Below are 17,942 nucleotides of genomic sequence, written 5' to 3'. Positions count from 1 at the left end.
CCCAGTGCCCCGAGTTGCCCCCTCCAGTCCCTTCTTCCTCAACACCTCCACATTCGTCCTTTCGCTTCCTCCAGCGACCCCAGAGTAGACCCCTCCCCTTTCCCCCTCTGCTCTCTCAGAGGCGCCCACTCACCTCAGCCCTGCCTGCCCCATCCCCGTCCTCACCCTCCCCCACCGCGAAGCCCTCACCCCTGGCCCCCGTCGCCCTCAGCGTCTCCCCCTCCTGCTCCCACCCGGGCTCTGAAGTCAGGAAACCCAAGAGGAAATGACTGAGCCCGTCTGGGTCCCCGCCCGCGCGCGCTCCCCTGGCCACACCCTCCGCCTGGACGCAGCAGCCACCGCCGCGTCCCTCACCCCACGAGGCTGCCGGCTCGGGACCCCCAGCTCCGATGTAAGTCCCTGTCGCGCGCCGCCTCCGTCCGCCGCCCCTCTGCCCAGGGGCGGGCTCAGGTGGGCAGGGGTCGGGCCCCCTCCGCGCCTCTCCGCCCCTGTCCACGCCCACATCTCTCTGCCTCCTCTCCTGGGTTGCAGTGGGCCGCTCTGCCTCGCTCCCCCCCGCCTGCCTCAGTCTCCCCAGCTCTCCACCACCCCCCTCGGACCAGTGCCTTGTCTCCCCAGCGCGCCATCCCTGCAAGGCGGCCCCGGACACCAGCTCACTTTTTCCCCTGAGCGCAGGAGGCGTTACTCACTCTTCCTCCTTCCCCTCCGCGCCGACTCCTGGGCTCCGGGCCCCGGGGGGAGGGAAGAGGTCTCTTACCTACTCCGCTGCCCCAGCCCCCTCCTTGTGTCTGTCCCAGTGAGGGGTAAGTGCGGCGGGAGGCGCCGGGAGGTGCTTCAGGAGGCCCCGCCGGCCCTTGCAGCTGCTGGGAGACCCATTTATCTGATGCTTCTTGTTTTCTTTGGGGACATGCAGAGGAAGGAAGCATGGTGACGGTTAGGTATCTCCACCACTGAGACCCTCCCCCTGCCCCTGACGCCAGCCGTCAACCCTGGTAGGGGGTCCTGGAAGCCAGAGGTGTTTGCTCAGGGCAGGGAAGGGGCTGCAGGGTCCCTGGGGCGGCCCCAGGTCGGCCTCAGTGACATCATGGCTGACCCCACCATCACCTTGTCCCACAGATGTCGCCCTCTGGTCGCCTGTGTCTTCTCACCATCGTTGGCCTGATTCTCCCCACCAGAGGTAAGACCCATCTCTGGCCTCCACCCTGCCCCAGAGCCCCACGACAGGCCGGACCTCCGTGTGCTGCGGGGTGGGTGGCTGCCTGGTGAGTGTGGATGCCCTGTCCCTTCCCGTCACCCTCCCGCTGAGCCGGCACCAGGAAGTGGGGATCCCCATGGCGGGGCGACGTTACACCCTCTTTGGACACCTCAGATCCCGGTGGCTGCTTCCAGTGAGTCTAGCCAGGGCCTGTCCTGCTGAGCATCCTCCAATTTCACCTCCACGAAGAACTCGCTGAGTTTGATTTGGCCAGAAGATTGGTGTCGGTTTTCTACTCAGCAGCCAGGAAACCTGGGCTCCCAGAAAAGCAGATCGCTGGGTTCCCAGGCATCAGACAGTTAGGCAAAGCGGTTGAGCTGGGGTTAGTCCAAAGAGTTGACGGCAGCCGCTGGGGGCCATTGCACATGCTTTCTGCATGGCAGGTGTGGCGTGTGCGTTAGCTCGGTTAGGCTTTGCCTCTGTCAGTCAGTCACATCTGTTGTCATGCCCATTTTACTGATGAGGCAACTGAGGTTCAGCAAAGGGAAGTGCCCTGTGTCAGAGGCCAATGGGTGGAGGAGCTGGGAAAACAACTGTCCTTCCTGCCCCCAGAACCCAGAGTGCGCACCCCACTAACGCGCCCCTCATTTCTCCTTCATAAAATGAGTTTTGTGCACTCATTCAGTCATTTGAGAAATATTTATTGAGTACCTGCTATGTGCCAGATATTCTGTGCACTGGGGAAACAGCAGTGAATAAAACAAGAGGTTACCCTCCAGCGGGGAGAGACAAGTTAGTAAATTATATCGTGTGCTAGGAGGGGATACGTGCTTGCGGAAAAGTAGAGGTAATGGGGATTGTTTCAACTGGGTGGTCAGGGAGGGCCTCACTGAGGAGGTGACATTTGGACCAACAAACACTTGGAGGAGATGAGGGAGTGGGCCTTGCAGGTTTGTGTGGGCTGAGTGTTGACTAGTGTGTCTGAAGAATAGCAGGCAGGTGGGGTGGCTGGGTTGGGACCAAAAGGGGCAGAGAAGGGGCAGAGTGGGATGACAGAGGAGAGAGAAGTGGCAGGGGCCAGATGGAGGGAGACTTATGGGCCACGATAGGGCTTTGCTTTTACGTGGAGTGTGGTGCCGCCAGGGCAGGGCTCTGAGCCAGGTGGGCCCCAGCCAAACTCAGGTGTTCCCAGGCTCCCTCTGGCTGCAGGTGGGAACAGGCTATGGAGGCAGGGAGGCCAGGGAGGAGGCTGCTGGGACGTCCAGGCTGGAGGGGACGGAGGCAGGGCCAGGGCGGGGGCAGTGGAGGTATCCAGGACTGACTACCTGGAAAGCACTGTGGGAGGCCCTTCCCCTGCTCCGCGTCCTTTCACCCTATCTGTAGCCCTGTGAAATAGATTCAGTTATCATCCCTGCTTTGCAGCTGAGGCAACTGATTCCCAGAAAGAACATCACTTGTTCCTGGTCACACAGCAAGGAAGTTGTTGGGGTCAGGATTTGAAACCAGGGACCTGGCTGACCCTAGCACCTGGGCTCACTAGACTAAACTGCCTCTCCCGTTCCACAGGGGTGGGCTGGAGGGGGCCTAGAAGAAGGGTTCTCGGGCATTAGCATAGCTGAAAACACTTCCAGAATTACCGATTGATACAGCCAAAGCTGAGCAATTCCACCAGCAGACAGGACCCCCAACGTTTCACCAGGGAGGGGAGGGTGGAGGTGGTGGGAAGAGGAGGACCAGGCTCCCTCCCAACTTCTCATCCTTGATTCCCCAGGACAGACGCCGAAGGAGCCCACATCCATTTCTTCAGCAGACCCAAATATCGTGGATTTTCAGGTTCTGACCCCAGCCCCAGGTAAGGAAAGAGGAACACTTCTATCAAGATCCTATCATTGCAAATAACAACAGCAACACAAATCCCAAACTTGGACCAAACAAGGGAATTTATGGATTTATGTAACAAAAAAGGATAGGTACCGACCTTCAGGCATGGCTTGATCTAGGTGCTCAAATGTTGCTATCAGGAACCTCTTTCTACCCCTTGGTTCTGTTTTTCTGTGCTGGTTTCATTTTCAGGCAGAGTCTCCTCTCATGGGCCTTGAAGTCTGGGGCTTTCATCCTGCCTGCTAAGAATCCCAGCAAGAGACTTTCCCTTCCCCAGTTCAGCTAATGTCCCAGAACTGAGTTGTCTTTGGCCAGGCTCAGGTCGTATCCCTGAGCTGACCACTGTGGCCACAGGCATAGAAAGCTGATTGCCCAGGCCTGGGTCCCAGGCCCAACCTCCACCAGGGCTGGTATCCGCCTCGATGAACAAAGTGGACCAGGAGTCAGGGAATGATGGTCCTTAAAGAAAGTTCTGGGGGCTGTTATCAGAGCAGGTGCATTGGGAAGCTGAGTTAAACATGTTTTTTTTAGGCAGCACTTCTAAGAGTCTTGAGAAAGCTAGGTTGCAGCCAGCATCCCAAAGAAGGAGCTGTAGTGGCATCTGTGGGACGTGAGGTCCTGAAGCACCCTCACTTCAGGTATATGGGTCGCACATTTCAGCAGTTAGCAAATGGCTGGATTAGTTAAGCCATTTCTATGACATTAAAGTTGAGATGCTATGGGAGTCTCTGGTGCCTCCATTCAAACACCTTGTCCACTTCTCTCTCTTTCCTTTTCTCTCCCTGACCCCCTGTTTCTGGACTCCAGATGCAATCTACCCAGAAGTCCAGCCCACCCCTCCAATCCCTACCCGGCCTGCTGATGGTGAGTAGCGCAGGAGCAGGTGTTGGGGGCGGACAAGGGCGGACAAAGTTCCCCTCTTCCTCTGACACTCTAGGTCTTTGGTTACCCGCTTCAGTCCCTACCCCCAGCTCTGAATGCCCTCGTTCACTTTGGGCAGGGCAGCCAGCCAACTCTATTCAATACTTTTTAAAAAAATCAAAACACTTTTGAAATTGTGAAATTAACATGCAGATAGAAAAACACAAAACCCATAAATTTACAAGATAATGACTTACTCTGAATTGAATGCCTATGTAACTACCAACCAGGTCAAGGAGCAGAGCTTCGCAAACACCCCCAGAAAGTTTCTGTGTGCCAGTCACATTTCTTTCTTTTATCTTTTTCTCTGATCTCTTTTTTGAATTTTTTGAGTAATTTTTGAACGTTTACTTGGAGAATAATTCAAAAAGTGCTCCTAGCCAGGGGCGGTGGTTTACGCCTATAATCCCAGCACTTTAGGGAGGTCAAGGGGGGCAGATCGCTTGAGCTCAGGAGTTGCAGGCCAGCCTGGGCAAAACAGTGAGACCCCATCTTTACAAAAAATACAAAAATTAGCTGGGTACATTGGCACACTCCTGTAGTCCCAGCTACTCGGAAGGCTGAGATGGGAGAATCACTTGAGCCGGGAGGCAGAGGTTGCACTGAGCCGAGATCTCGCCACTGCACTCCAGCCTGGGCAACAGAGCAAGACCCTGTCTCAAAAAAAAAAAAAAGAATAGAAAAAATTGCTCCCTAGTTTTTCCAATTGGCATTTAATGACACAGTGGTATGTAAACACATTCTATCTGAAAAGAATAAAACGATTGTAGGCAAAACTAAATCCCTTTGTCACCTCCCCTCTGCAATCCTCGTTCTCTCCCTCTGTCTCTGAGAGGTCCCTACTGTGAACACTGAAGTAGTTCCCCAATTATACCATCCCATGTATATTACCTGGCGGAAGCACACCGGCTGTGTGCCGTGTTTGTGTGTGAGCTCAAGGGCACGGTATGCTGGTCCTGCAACTCACTTTGTTTCTTCATGCAGTGGTATGTTTGAAATTCTTCTCACGTTACTGTATAAAGACTCTTTTTGTTTTCTCTGCTGCCTAGTATTCCACAAGGTGCCCATGTCACAGCTCCTGTAGTCACACACTTCTCGATGAACATGTTGGTTGTTTCTAGCTTTTTCTATCTACACACAGCTCCACGATGAGCAATCTTGTCCCTTCCCCCTTGAGCAAACACACTTAGAATATGTACTGACTATGTGCTGGTGATGTTTCTAAATATTTCACGTATGTTAACTCATTCAACCTTCACACAAACCCTCAGAGGCAGAAACTACCATTATCTTCATTTTATACAGACAAGGAAACAGAGGCTCTGATTAACTTGTTCAAGGTCTCACAGCAAGTCAGGGACGCAGCTGGAATCGAAGACCAGGAACCTGGCACCAGAGCCTGTGCTTTTATCCCAGACAGTACAGGGCAAAGGACATGAACATTTAATTGTTTTAAAAGTTGCCCTCCTGCTGCCTGGGCGGGGTGGCTCATGCCCGTCATCCCAGCACTTTGGGAGGCAGAGGCGGGTGGATCACTTGAGCCCAGGAGTTTCAGACCAGCCTGGGCAACACGGCAACACCTATCCTCTACAGAAAGTACAAAAAGATTAGCTAGGCATAGTGGCACGTGCCTGTAGTCCCAGCCACTTGGGAGGCTAAGGCAGGAGAATCACTTGAACCCAGGAGTTCGAGGCTGCAGTGAGCTATGATTGCACCACTGCACTTCAGCTCAAGCCATAGAGTGAGACCCTGTCTTAAATATAAATAAATAAAAGTAAAAATAAAAGTTGCCCTCCCTAATGGCTGTACCCATTTCCTCACTCACCACCAGCAGTATGTGGGAGCGTGTCCCTCTCCCGACCCCCACCGTGACACTTGCTATATTGATGTCTTTGGGTTTTGCCAGCCTGTTGGAGGGAGATGCCCTCTTGCTGTTCTATGGCACCGCTTGTGCCTGATTCACTGTTTTCTGTTTTTTTTTTTTTTTTTTTTTTTTTTGAGACGGAGTTTCGCTCTTATTACCCAGGCTGGAGTGCAATGGCGCGATCTCGGCTCATCGCAACCTCCATCTCCTGGGTTCAGGCAGTTCTGCCTCAGCCTCCTGAGTAGCTGGGATTACAGGCACGCGCCACCATGCCCAGCTGATTTTTTGTATTTTTAGTAGAGACGGGGTTTCACCATGTTGACCAGGATGGTCTCGATCTCTTGACCTCGTGATCCACCTGCCTCGGCCTCCCAAAGTGCTGGGATTACAGGCGTGAGCCACCGTGCCCCGCCTCCCTGATTCACTGTTTTCTTATCCTTCCTTCCTTGCTCTTCTGACCCGAACAGAAACACCACAACCCCAGACCCAGACCCCGCAACCGACAGGAATGGATGAGCCTCTAGTGACAGATCCAGAGATACCCAGGAGCACCAAAGCAGGTAGAACGTGGGGCTGACAGCAGTAGCCTCTGGTTTTTGTTTAATTCTCTATATAGGTCAACATTTCCCTCAGTACGTTTCTCAGTGCACCTGTTTGGGGAATTGTTAATACATTTTTAAAAAGGAAAGTGTTGGTTTGTGGTGAAAGGTATTTGGGGAACGCTGAGTTAAAGTTAACCACGTTTCTTTATAGCAGGACGTCCAAGAGTCTTGATTAAGCTAATTTGCAGCAAAGAATCCCCAAGGGGCAGCATGCAATGTACAGTGTTTCCCTAACTGATGGGCTTCGGAGTTTTCTTTCCGTCAGTTCTCCTCAGAGGGTTGGTGCCATGAAATGTGCCTGTGGATATTTCTTTTTTGTAAATCTCCTTAATGTTAGAGCAGGAGCTTTTCAGTTGCAAAATATAGAAACTTCACCTTAAACACACACACACACACACACACACGACTGATTGGCTATGTAAGTTCTGGAAAGTCCAGAAGTAGCCAACTTCAGGCATAGCTGGATCAAGGAGCTTAAGCTTTGTTCCCTCTCTTGGTTCTGTTGTCTTCATTCTCAGCTAACTTTTCCCCTCGTAATGGCAGAGATGGATAGCTCTAACTTTAGGTCACATATCTGGTGGCTAAAGAACAAAATATTTCCCATTATTTCTAGCCTGAGCCCTAGAATTGACTCTCATTGGCAGCTGGAGTCACATGCTCATGTCTGAACCAATGAGAGCCTGAGAAATGAGCTGCTCTCATTGGTCAGGCCTGAGTCTTGTGCCCCACCCTGGGGCTTAAGAAGAGGCTCAGCCAGGCATGCCTGAACCACATAGAGCAAGAGTCAGGGAAAAGGGGATTTTCCTCTGGACAAGTGTGTTAGTATTACCAGAGGTGTGGGAAGGGAGACTGAGCTAAGATAAGGCAACAGATCCCCTCTAATGCCTGTGTGATGATCCTTATCTGAGGGACATCCCTCCCATTGGAAAGTATTGTAACGTAGGTCACTCCCAGGCTGAGAGACATGTACAGTTGTGCAGACTGGGCACTGAACAAGAGTGCCATCTCTCAGGCCATGCCATTCCCCGTGTGGGTCTTTATAATTGTTCTAGCTTTCTAGTGATAGCAGTAAAGCTCTTATTTTTATGGACTCTGTCTATTAAAACAATTCTGCAACAGATGGAAATAAAGTGCCTTGTAGAAGGGAACTTTTCTATTTTGTCCAAAAGTGCAACTGTGGGGCTGTGTCCACACTTCTCAATTGATAAAGCATTCTCACACCTCTGCATTAATTTACTGAGTCTTTGCTGACCTGAGTTGCTCTATGTATTTGGTCCATGTTCCTGGATAGATGTGACAGAAATTCATCAGGGACAAATGGCTGTCACTGCTGAGCCTCTGGGTTGCCTAGAGTCTGGGCATGAAAGCCCCCAGGCCTCTCTTCCTCCTCTATCTTTGCTTCTCTTCCACCTAGGGAGGAAATGGCTCATGTCACCTCCTCGCTCAAAGCTTCCAGGCCTCACCTAGGGTTTTAATCTGCTTGAGGTGCCGTAACGATACCACAGACTGGTGGCTTAAACAATAGGAATTCATTTCTCCCAGTTCTGGAGATGGGAAGTCCAAGATCAGGGTGCCAGCAGGGTGTGTCTGGTGAGGGCTTGGCTTGGGTCACAGACAGCCACGCTCTTGCTCTGTCTTCACCGTGTCCTCTCCACGTGTGAGTGGGCTTGTGAGCTTGAAAGCGAGCTTTCTGGTGTCTTCTTAAAAGGGTACTAGTCCCATCATGAGGACTCCATCCTCGTGATCTGATCTAACCCTAATTACCTCCCAGAGGCCCTCGCTCCAAATACCATCACATTAGGGCTTCGGGCTTCAACATACGGAATTTGGTGGGGCAGATAGAATTTAGTCAATAGTACCTAGCTGTCAGTCATTATCCCTACTTGGAATTTGAAAGGTCTCAGGGAAGGACCAGACTGGGGTCACATGCCTCCTTCTGCAGCCTGGGCTATAACTGGGAAGAGAGGGCAGTCTCCCCCGACTCTCCGCCAAAGAAAGGAGGAGCCGTTCCAGGAGGAAGGAGTGCTGAGCAGGCGATAAGAGCAATGGCTGACTTTTGCTGAGAGTTTATTCATGCTGGGCATTGCGCTAAGCTCTTGTGTATTAAGTCATTTGATGCTCGTGATCACCCTGTGTGGTGGAAACTCTCATTACTCCCATCCCACCGGAAAAGGAACTGAGACCCAGAGAGGTTACTCAGCTTGCCTTAGACCATGCAGCCGAGTGGCAGAGCCGGAATTTGAGTCCAGACTGTCTCGCCCCAGGGTGCATGAGCACCAGACACCAGCATGGCTGTCCTTCGCACTCCTGTGGTCTCTGCGTCTTTGTCTCTGCCGTTGATCTGGCTTATACCTTCCTCTGGGCGATGCATTCCTGGAACATCTTGTAATCCTTGGCTGCCAGTTCCTATTTAGGGTGTGGGGCACTGAGATCGTTCCCGGGAACTTGGGTTTCATGAGGGAGCTTCTCTGCCTGCTGGCTTCTCGTGGAGGCTTCAGATGTGGTGTGGGGGCATTTCTCAGTGCCGGGAGGAAGGCCTTTTCTTTGGTGGTATTGATTTTTTTTTTTTCAAGAGAAAAACCCTTTGGTATTTTTGGTCTGGGGGCAGAGGTGATATTCAGAATAGTTTGTTGTTGTTGTTGTTGTTTTTGAGATGGAGTCTCGCTCTGCCGCCCAGACTGGAGTGCAGTGGCAGAATCTTGGCTCTTTGCAAACTCCACCTCCCGAGTTCAGGCAGTTCTCCTGCCCCAGCCTCCCAAGCACCTGGGAAAACAGGCGTGTGCCACCACGCCTGGCTAATTTTTGTATTTTTAGTAGAGACAGGGTTTCACCATGTTGGTCAGGCTGCTCTTGAACTCCTGGCCTCAGGTCATCTGCCCACCTCGGACTCCCAAAGTGCTGGGATTACAGGCATGAGCCACTGCACCTGGCCAATATTCAGAATGTTTTATGAGGATTTCCAGACCAGGTAGGCAGGCCAGAGTCCTTGGCAGGCATTGCCTTTTAGTTCCTTTATCTCTTGAATTATAGGGTGGGCCAGGAGGTCCTAGGAGAGGGGTCAGGAGTCCGTGGGGGATTGAGGCAGATGGTGGTAAGCAGGGAGTACATGCTTATTTCAGCATTTCAAGGCCTGCCATTGCTTATTACCTCTAGGTATGGAGTAAGGAGGACACCTGACCTTGCACACCAGCTATGTAGATGTGGGAGAGGGGTTTCTTCCAGATGCAGACTCTGAGTAATAACCATTGTTTTTGCCTCCATGGCTCACTCCTGCCCTCCACCGATCTGGCCACTCTCAGCTCATCCCACCAAAGGTACCACAACGCTCTCTGAGAGACCATCCCCAAGAACAGACGTCCAGACACACCCCCAGACCGTCAAGCCATCTGGTCAGTATCTGCCTCCCCAGACTGGAAGCAGGCTATTTTCTGTTCACTGTGTATTTCCAGCACCTGGAATGCAGCTCAGCACAGAATAGTTCTCAGTAAACACGTGTTGGGAAAGTAAATGACTTCAGGCCTGACAGAGGGTGGGCATATGATAAATGTCCGAATAGATAAATGAAGGTGTAAATTATTGCTGCAGACAAACCACCTAAAAACTCAGTGGCTTAAAAGGATAACAATTTATTTAGCTTTCATTTCTGCTATTTGGAAATCTAGGCTGTGCTTAGCTGGCTGGTTCTTCTGGTTTCAGCTGGACTTACTCATGCATCTGAGATCAGTTGTGGGTCAGCAGGGAGCTCTGTTTCTAGAGGGAATTTGATTCTTTCCCTGGTGGTCTTATCCTCCACTTCCTGCCCAGTCAACCTCCAATGAATGAATGGAAATGATATGCCCATGGGTCATATAGAGAGCCCATTCATCCATTCCTTCAACAAATATTCACTGAGTAACTGTTGTGTGCTAGTCTAGGCTCTAGGGGACAGAGATACAATGGTGAACAAGTCCGACAAAATATCTGCCCTCATGGAATGAATATTCTAGTGGTAAGAGGAATATAACTAGTAATAATCATCATAATTGTATATCAGTTGATTTTAAGTTGCTATCAAGAAAAATAAAGTAGGGTTAGAGAGTGATTGGGGAGTACAGGTTGAATATTCCGTATCCAAAATGCTTTGGACCAGGAGGCTTTTAGATTTCAGATTTTAGAATAGTTGCATTATGCTTACCAGTTCAGCATTCTTGACCCAAAAATCTGAAGTCCAAAATGTTCCAATGGGCATTTCCTTTCAATGTCACGTCAGACTGTTACTGGAAAGGGGTCCTGATCCAGACCCCAGGAAAGGGGTCCTGATCCAGACCCCAGGAAAGGGCTGTTGGATCTTGCACAAGAAAGCATTCAGGGTGAGTCCATAGAGTTTATTAAGAAAGTTAAGGAATAAAGAATGGTGACTCCATAGGCACAGAAGCCCCAAGGGCTGCTGGTTGCCCATTTTTATGGTTGTTTCTTTTATAGGGTGGATTATTCATGAGTTTTCTGGGAAAGGGGTGGGCAACTCCTGGAACTGAGGGTTCCTCCTTTTTATACCATATAGGGTAACTTCCTGACATTGCCATGGCATTTGTAAACTGTCATGGCGCTGGTGGGAGTGCCTTTTAGCCTGCTAATGTATTATTATAACTAGCATATAATGAGCTGTGAGGATGACCAGAGGTCACTCTCACTGCCCTCTTTGGTTTTGGTGGGTTTTAACCGGCTTCTTTACTGCAAACTTTTCTCAGCAAGGCCTTTATGACCTGTATCTTGTGCTGACCTCCTGTCTCATCCTGTGACTAACACTGTCTAACCTCTGGGGAATGCAGCCCAGTAGGTCTCAGCCTTATTTTACCCAGCCACTGCTCAAGATGGAGTTGCTCTGGTTCAAACACCTCTGACATGATGTCAGAAAGTTTCAGACTTGGAACATTTTGGATTTTGGATTTGAAGATTAGGGATGGTCAACGTGTATTTCATATACAAAACCAGGGAGGACCCCACTGGGAAGGGAGTGAAGGAGGGAGCCATGCAGACGTCTAGGGAAGGTGTGTTCCAGATAGAGGAGATAGCCAGGTACGAAGGCCATGAGGCGAGAAGGTGCCACATGTTCAATAGAAGGGAGGCCGGTAGGAATGGGGTGCAGGGAGTGAGGGGTAGGGGAGGAAATTAGATTAGAGGGATAATGGGAGCCAGACTGTGTGCCATGGTGAGGACTTTGGGTTTTGTTCTAAGGGTACCCAGGTGTCCCCTTTTCCTGGCTGCCATTTACGCATTCACTTCCCCAACCTTTGCTGAACCCTGACTTGCTCCTTGTCTGCCTCTCCAGGTTCTCATGAGGACGACCCCTTTTTCTATGGTAAGTTATCCATGGGAAGATGTTGGGGAAGGAAAGGCGAAGGCCCCTCTGACTGTACCCCTCCATTTTTCTCTCTGCAGATGAACACACCCTCCGGAAACGGGGACTGTTGGTCGCAGCTGTGCTGTTCATCACAGGCATCATCATCCTCACCAGTGAGAACTGGAGTTGGGTGGGAAGGGCACCAAGACCGGGAGAGGATGGCTTGCACTATGACTGAGGGCTGGGTTCTCAAAGGCCCCTGGGCAATTTTGTTTTAAATGAGGTATCTATTAACTGGGTATCCATACAAACCACCACAGAATTCAGTGGTTTAAAATGATGACCATTTACTGAGCTCTCAAGACCACAGTTTGGAAATATAGGCTGGGCTCAGCTGGGTGGTTCTTCTGTTTGCAACTGGATTTACTCTTGCATCTGAGTTCATTTGTGAGTCAGCAGGAAACTTTCTGGAGCACTTTGGCTCTTTGCTGCATCATCTTATCTTTCACTAAGCTAGCCTGGGCTTGTTCACATGGTGGTGGTGGTGGCGGGGGTCTAAGAGAGAGAGAAAGTGAATGCATTCAGGCTCAGAACTGGCCATTATCCCTTCTGCCTCATTCCATAGGTCAAAGCAAGTCATAAGGCCAGGTTTCATTCAAGGAAATAGACTCCCCCTCTTGATGGGAAGACAGACAAGTCACATGGCAAGGGACGTGGATACTGACAGGGAGGAGTAGAGACTAAGGGCGGTTTGACAGTCAGCATACCACCCCAGCAGTCACAAACTCACTGCACCCAGGCCTGCCAGGGAACAAGGGCTGAATAAGGATGTGTGGGGAGGAGACAACTGAGGATTAGATGCCTCATGGAACAACCCCACCCACTCAATCTAGCAAGAATAGGGGCTTGGAGCAGCTAGAGTAACTACTCTTTTTAAGAGCTTAATGTTTCTGTAAAATCTTTTGGTACTCAAATGTTGACAGCTGTGTCGATTAGGGTCATGGCAGGTGGCAGAAGGACTTGCAAAGGGTTAACTGGAGAACATTTAATAGAGTGATGTCTCGGGAGGTACAGGCAGGGTAATTAGATGGTGCAGTGTCCTATGACTAGCAAGGATGGGGATCTGGTATCCCCCAGCCTGAGGGGCAAGAGGAGGCACTGGCTTTGCAGGGGGCCTGGCGAGAGATGGAACTGGAGCTGGGGCCGCTGGAAGGAGCTGTGGCCTCAGAAAGAGGGTTCCAGCCACTGCCTCACTTGTGACCAAACCAGAAGGGAGCAGGGGCTGTGGGGATCAGATACCTAAACCTCCCTCTCCTCCCACCCCCCTGTCCCCTGCCGATGCTGAACTAGAGGGCAAGGGCCGCACAGCCCAACGCAGGGAGGGGAAGCTGTGGGGGGAAGGCAGAATAACAAGCAGAGAAACTAATTTTTTTTTAAAGGTTTAAAAAATGTTGTGGTTGAAATAAAACACAAGCTGTCAGTTAATCTGTATAACTGATGCCAAGTTTCATTACCTCTTGTCCAACTTCCTCATCAAGAAAATGAGCATAGCTACTTTTTTTTTTCTGCCTTAAGGGAAGAGGCAGAATTCTAATAACCATAAAATATGATTCCTACTGTGTGTCTGATCCTCACTGAATCTGAGAGTCAGGCACTGTTGCCTCAGTCATGTAACATGTGTGTGTTGATCCTGACTTTGTGCCAGGCCCTATTCTCACCCCAGTGGGAAAGTTAAGGCTTGGAGAGTTAAGGAGTTTGCCTAAAGTCACACAGCACATAAGAGTCAGTGAATTCATTCGCTGTCAAGTCATGGTGGCTCACTCCTGTAATCCCAGCACTTTGGGAGGCTAAGGTGGGAGGATGGCTTGAGCCCAGGACTTCAAGATTATCCTAGGCAAAATAGCAAGACCCTGTCTCTACAAAAATATATATTTTTTTGAGATGAAGTCTCGCTCTGTTGCCCAGGCTGGAGAGAAATGGTGCGATATTGGCTCACTACAACATCCGCCTCCCAGGTTCAAGCGATTCTCCTGCCTCAGCCATCTGAGTAGCTGGGATTATGGGCATGAGCCACCACACCCAGCTAATTTTTTAATATTTTTAGTAGAGACGGCGTATCACTGTGTTGGTCAGCCTGGTCTTGAACTCCTGACCTTGTGATCTACCCACCTTGGCCTCCCAAATTGCTGAGTGCTGGGATTACAGGGTGAGCCACAATGCCCGGCCTCTTTTTTTTTTTTTTAATTAAAAAAATTTATCTGGCCGGGCACAGTGGCTCATGCCTATAAACCCAGCACTTTGGGAGGCCAAGGCCAGCAGCTCACAAGATCAGCAGATTGAGACCATTCTGGTCAACACGGTGAAACCCTGTCTCTACTAAAAATACAAAAAAATTAGCTGGATGTGGTGGCAAATGCCTTTAATTCCAGCTACTCGGGAGGCTGAGGCAGGAGAATCACTTGAACTTGGGAGGTGGAGGTTGCACTGAGCTGAGATCATGCCGCTGCACTCCAGCCTGGGTGACAGGGCAAGACTCTGTCTCAAAAAAAAAAAAAAAAAAAAAAGATTCAGTGAAGGATTGGACCCAGGTTTATGTGAGAGTAGAGCCTGAACATTAGCTCTGGGGCCAAGTATTTTTCCAACAGCAAATATTTGTGGGCACCTACTCTGTGCCAAACCTCTGCTGGGTGATGCTGGGGGCATGGTGGTGACAGGCAGCCCTGGTCCCTGTCCTCAGAACATCACATCTGGGTGGCAGAAGATGATGAGCAAATAAACGTATGAATGAGTGGACACAGAGGAAGATATTTGCCAAATAAAGCAGAGTGACTGGGAAGAGAGGGGTGGTAAGAGAAGCTCTCCCTGGAGTGGTGAAATTGGAACCGATTTCTGGTGGTGAGAAGATGAATCGCCAGGTAGAGAGGGCAGCCAGTGCCAAGCCCTGGAAGCAGGAATGAGCTGAGCACATGGCAATAGCAGCGGAGGAGGCGAAGCAGCCAGGACAGTGTAGACTGGGGCAGCGTAGAAGGAGACAGGGCCTGAGAACCGAGGGGGTGGAGGAGGCAAGGGCGGCAGCTTTTTCTTCTTTTTTTTTTTTTTTTTTTTGAGACAGAGTCTTACTATGTTGCCCAGGCTTGAATGCAATGGCACGATCTCAGCTCACTCCAACCTCCACTTCCGAGGTTCAGGCTATTCTCCTGCCTTAGCCTCCTGAGTAGCTGGGACTACAGGCACCCACCACCATGCTCGGCTAATTTTTGTATTTTTAGTAGAGATGGGGTTTCAATGTATTGGCCAGGCTGGTCTCAAACTCCTGACCTTGTGATCCTCCTGCCTCAGCCTCCCAAAGTGCTGGGATTATAGGCACGAGCCACTGAACCCGCTGTCCCCTTGGCTTCTAAGGTCCCCCCTCCTGCCCACTTTGGACCAACCACAGATGGGTCTCTGGAGCCCATCTGTGTCCTCCTACCTCAAGGCCTTTGCACTGCTCTTCCCTCTGCCTGTAATGCGCTTCCTCCAGCTGTCTCCCTTACCATCTTCAGGCCTTTGCTCAAATGTCACCTTCTTGGCAGGGTGCAGTGGCTCACGCCTATAATCCCAGCCGTTTAGGAGGTTGAGGCAGGTGGATCCCTTGAGGCCAGGAGTTCGATGCCAGCTGGCCAACCTGGTGAAATCCCATCTCTACTAAAAATACAAACATTAGCTGGATGTGGTGGCACGTGCCTGTCATTCCAGCTACTCGGGAGGCTGAGGCATTAGAATCGCTTGAACCCAGGAGGTAGAGGTTGCAGTGAGTCGAGATTGTGCCACCGCACTCCAGCCTGGGCGACACAGCAAGAGTGCCTCAAAAAAAAAAAAAGTTATCTCCTTATTGAAGCCCCAGGAGCCATCCCTGTGAGGATAAGGCCAGCTCCTGGGCCTCCGTGCCTCCTCCTGGCCCTATTTCCCCTCGTAGGACTTAACACCATCCCACTTAGCACCTTTGTACATTTGACTGTGTTATTTTTCTCCGTGTTGGTCTTTCCTCCTAGAAAGACAACTCTACCAGGGCAGAGATTTTTTTTCTTTGTCCTCAACTGTGTTCTTAGCGCTTGAATCAGTGCCTGGCACATAGTAGGTGCACAATAAATGCATGCTGAATGAGTAAGTGACATACAAAATAACAAGAGTTTCCAAAGGGCTCATCTGTGTTCCAGTGTGGGAAGCGCCTCTCGCAGGAACCGAACACCGGCTGTTCTCGGCGTGTTTCTCCATCACCTGTTTATGGAGTTGCCTTTGAGCTCCCAAGGGGCAGGGTTGATCGACCTGGTTCCCCAGCCCCAGAACACACAAGAATCAATATAGCTCCAGCTTGTGACTGAACCATTTCCTTCACCCACAGGTGGCAAGTGCAGGCAGTTGTCCCAGTTATGCCGGAATTATTGCAGGTGAGTCCATCAGAAGCAGGGGCCGACAACCCGCTGGGCACCCTGAGACTGAGCCCCCTGTCGGTTCACCGTGCCCAGCCTCCTGCATCCCCTCGAAGAGCCCAGTCGGAGAGGGAAGACACAGACGATGGAGCTGGAGCCGGGGCTGCTGGTTCCGAGTCTCCTACCTCCCCTAACCCTGCCCACCCTGAAGGCTGCCTGGTGCCTGGGGGCTGTCCCTCAAGTTATCTCCTCTGTTCAGATGAAAAGTAAAGCACTGTGGTTCTTATCCTAGGGTCTCTGATCATTTGGGACAGGGGAGTAGAAAGAGGAGGCAGGGCTGCCTCAAGGAATAAAGCAAAGGCCAGACTCGGTGGCTCACACCGTTTTGGGAGGCTGAGGCAGGAGGATCACTTGAGGCCAGGAGTTCAAGACTAGTCTGGGCAACATAGTGAGACCTCGACTCTACAAAAAATAAAAATATCAGCGGGACGTGGTGTTGCGTGCCTATAATCCCAGCTACTCAGGAGGCTGAGGCGGGAGAATTGCTTGAGCCCAGGAGGCTGAGACTGTGGGGAGCTGTGATTGCACAGCCATACTCCAGCCTGGGTGACAGAGTGAGATCTCATTTGTAAAAAAGAAAAATTTAAAAAGACAAAGCAGGGAATAAGGTGAAGGAAGCCAGTCCAGTGTGGGGCAGACAGGATGGCGGTAGGTGGGTGCCAGGTGACTCTGGCCAGAAAGCAAGCCAGGGCTGGCTTCTGCCTGCAGGAATTAAATTCCTGGCTTACACAACAGGAATTTCTTTTCTTACAGTTCTGGAGGCTGGTAAATCCAAGAGCAAGAATCTGGGTGGTTTGCTTTCCTGGTGAGAGGTTTCTTGCCGGCTCGCAGATGGCCACTTTCTTGCCGTGTCCTCATTTGGTAGAGAGAGAAAGAAAAATCTGTCATCTTTCTTCCTCTTCCATTATATTATATTATATTACATTATATTATATTATATTATATTATTTATTTATCTATTTAGAGATGGAGTTTCACTGTGTTGCCCAGGCTGGAGTGCAGTGGCACAATCTCGGCTTTCTGCAACCTCCGCCTCCCAGGTAGTCAACAGAGAAGGGCTCTGTGGTAACATTGATGAACCACAAACCAGTGGCATAAACATCTCCTTAACAAATGTGGAGATGGCCCGGCATGGTGGCTCACTCACGCCTGTAATCCCACCATGTGGAAGATCGACGTGGCAGGATCACTTGAGGCTAGGAGTTTGAGACCAGCCTGGGCAACATAGTGACACCTCGTCTCTATAAAAAGTTTTAAAAATTAGGCAGGCTCGGTGGCTCATGCCTGTAATCCCAGCACTTTGAGAGGCTGAGGCAGGTGGATCATCTGAGGTCAGGAGGTCGAGACCAGCCTGGCCAACATGGTGAAACTAAAAATACAAAAGTTTTTATTTTTGTATTTTCTCTACTAAAATTTTGTATTGTCTCTACTAAAAATACAAAAATGAGCCGGGCATGGTGGTGAGTTCCTGTAATCCCAGCTACTCGGGAGGCTGAGACAGGAAAATTGCCTGAACCCAGAAGGTGGAGGTTGTGGTGAGCCGAGATCGCGCCATTGCACTCCAGCCTGGGCAACAAGAGCGAAACTCCGTCTCAAAAAAAAAAAAAAAAAAAAATTAGCAGGGCGTGGTGGTATGTGTCTGTAGTCCCAGCTACCCAGGAGGCTGAGGTGGGAGAGGATTGTTTGAGCC

General features: G+C 50.6%; 1 protein-coding gene across 6 annotated transcripts; it reads left to right on the top strand.

Moving 5' to 3' along the window:
- The first annotated feature begins 254 nt into the window (after nt 1-254).
- Nucleotides 255-16,480, top strand: FXYD5 (FXYD domain containing ion transport regulator 5). 6 transcript variants are annotated; one of them, XM_032249062.1, is made up of 9 exons: nt 255-391; nt 1,117-1,177; nt 2,967-3,047; nt 3,884-3,940; nt 6,329-6,421; nt 9,763-9,852; nt 11,772-11,801; nt 11,882-11,956; nt 16,165-16,480. In XM_032249062.1, the coding sequence occupies exons 1-9, from the start codon at nt 266-268 to the stop codon at nt 16,212-16,214; spliced, it is 663 nt and encodes a 220-aa protein (XP_032104953.1). In that variant the 5' UTR covers nt 255-265; the 3' UTR covers nt 16,215-16,480. The 6 variants fall into 6 exon arrangements, with proteins under 6 accessions (XP_032104953.1, XP_032104950.1, XP_032104952.1 ...); XM_032249058.1 differs by having other exon boundaries at nt 270-391; nt 11,772-11,956; XM_032249060.1 differs by lacking the exon at nt 255-391 and adding an exon at nt 555-803 and having other exon boundaries at nt 11,772-11,956.
- The last annotated feature ends 1,462 nt before the right edge of the window (nt 16,481-17,942 follow it).

This window comes from Sapajus apella, unplaced genomic scaffold (assembly GCF_009761245.1).
Source record: "Sapajus apella isolate SASKATOON/1434 unplaced genomic scaffold, GSC_monkey_1.0 scaffold68, whole genome shotgun sequence".
In the NCBI taxonomy this organism is placed as follows: Eukaryota; Metazoa; Chordata; class Mammalia; order Primates; family Cebidae; genus Sapajus; species Sapajus apella.
Note: the sequence above shows the minus strand (reverse complement) of the source record. Positions and strands in the feature narration are given on the sequence as shown.

Excerpts from the sequence above, each read along its gene's own strand:
- FXYD5 (XM_032249058.1), top strand. The coding sequence starts at position 1,117 with ATGTCGCCCTCTGGTCGCCTGTGTCTTCTCACCATCGTTGGCCTGATT. Across the intron at positions 3,941-6,328 it reads CCCTACCCGGCCTGCTGATG|AAACACCACAACCCCAGACC; the intron begins GTGAGTAGCGCA and ends TGACCCGAACAG. Across the intron at positions 11,957-16,164 it reads AGGCATCATCATCCTCACCA|GTGGCAAGTGCAGGCAGTTG; the intron begins GTGAGAACTGGA and ends CTTCACCCACAG.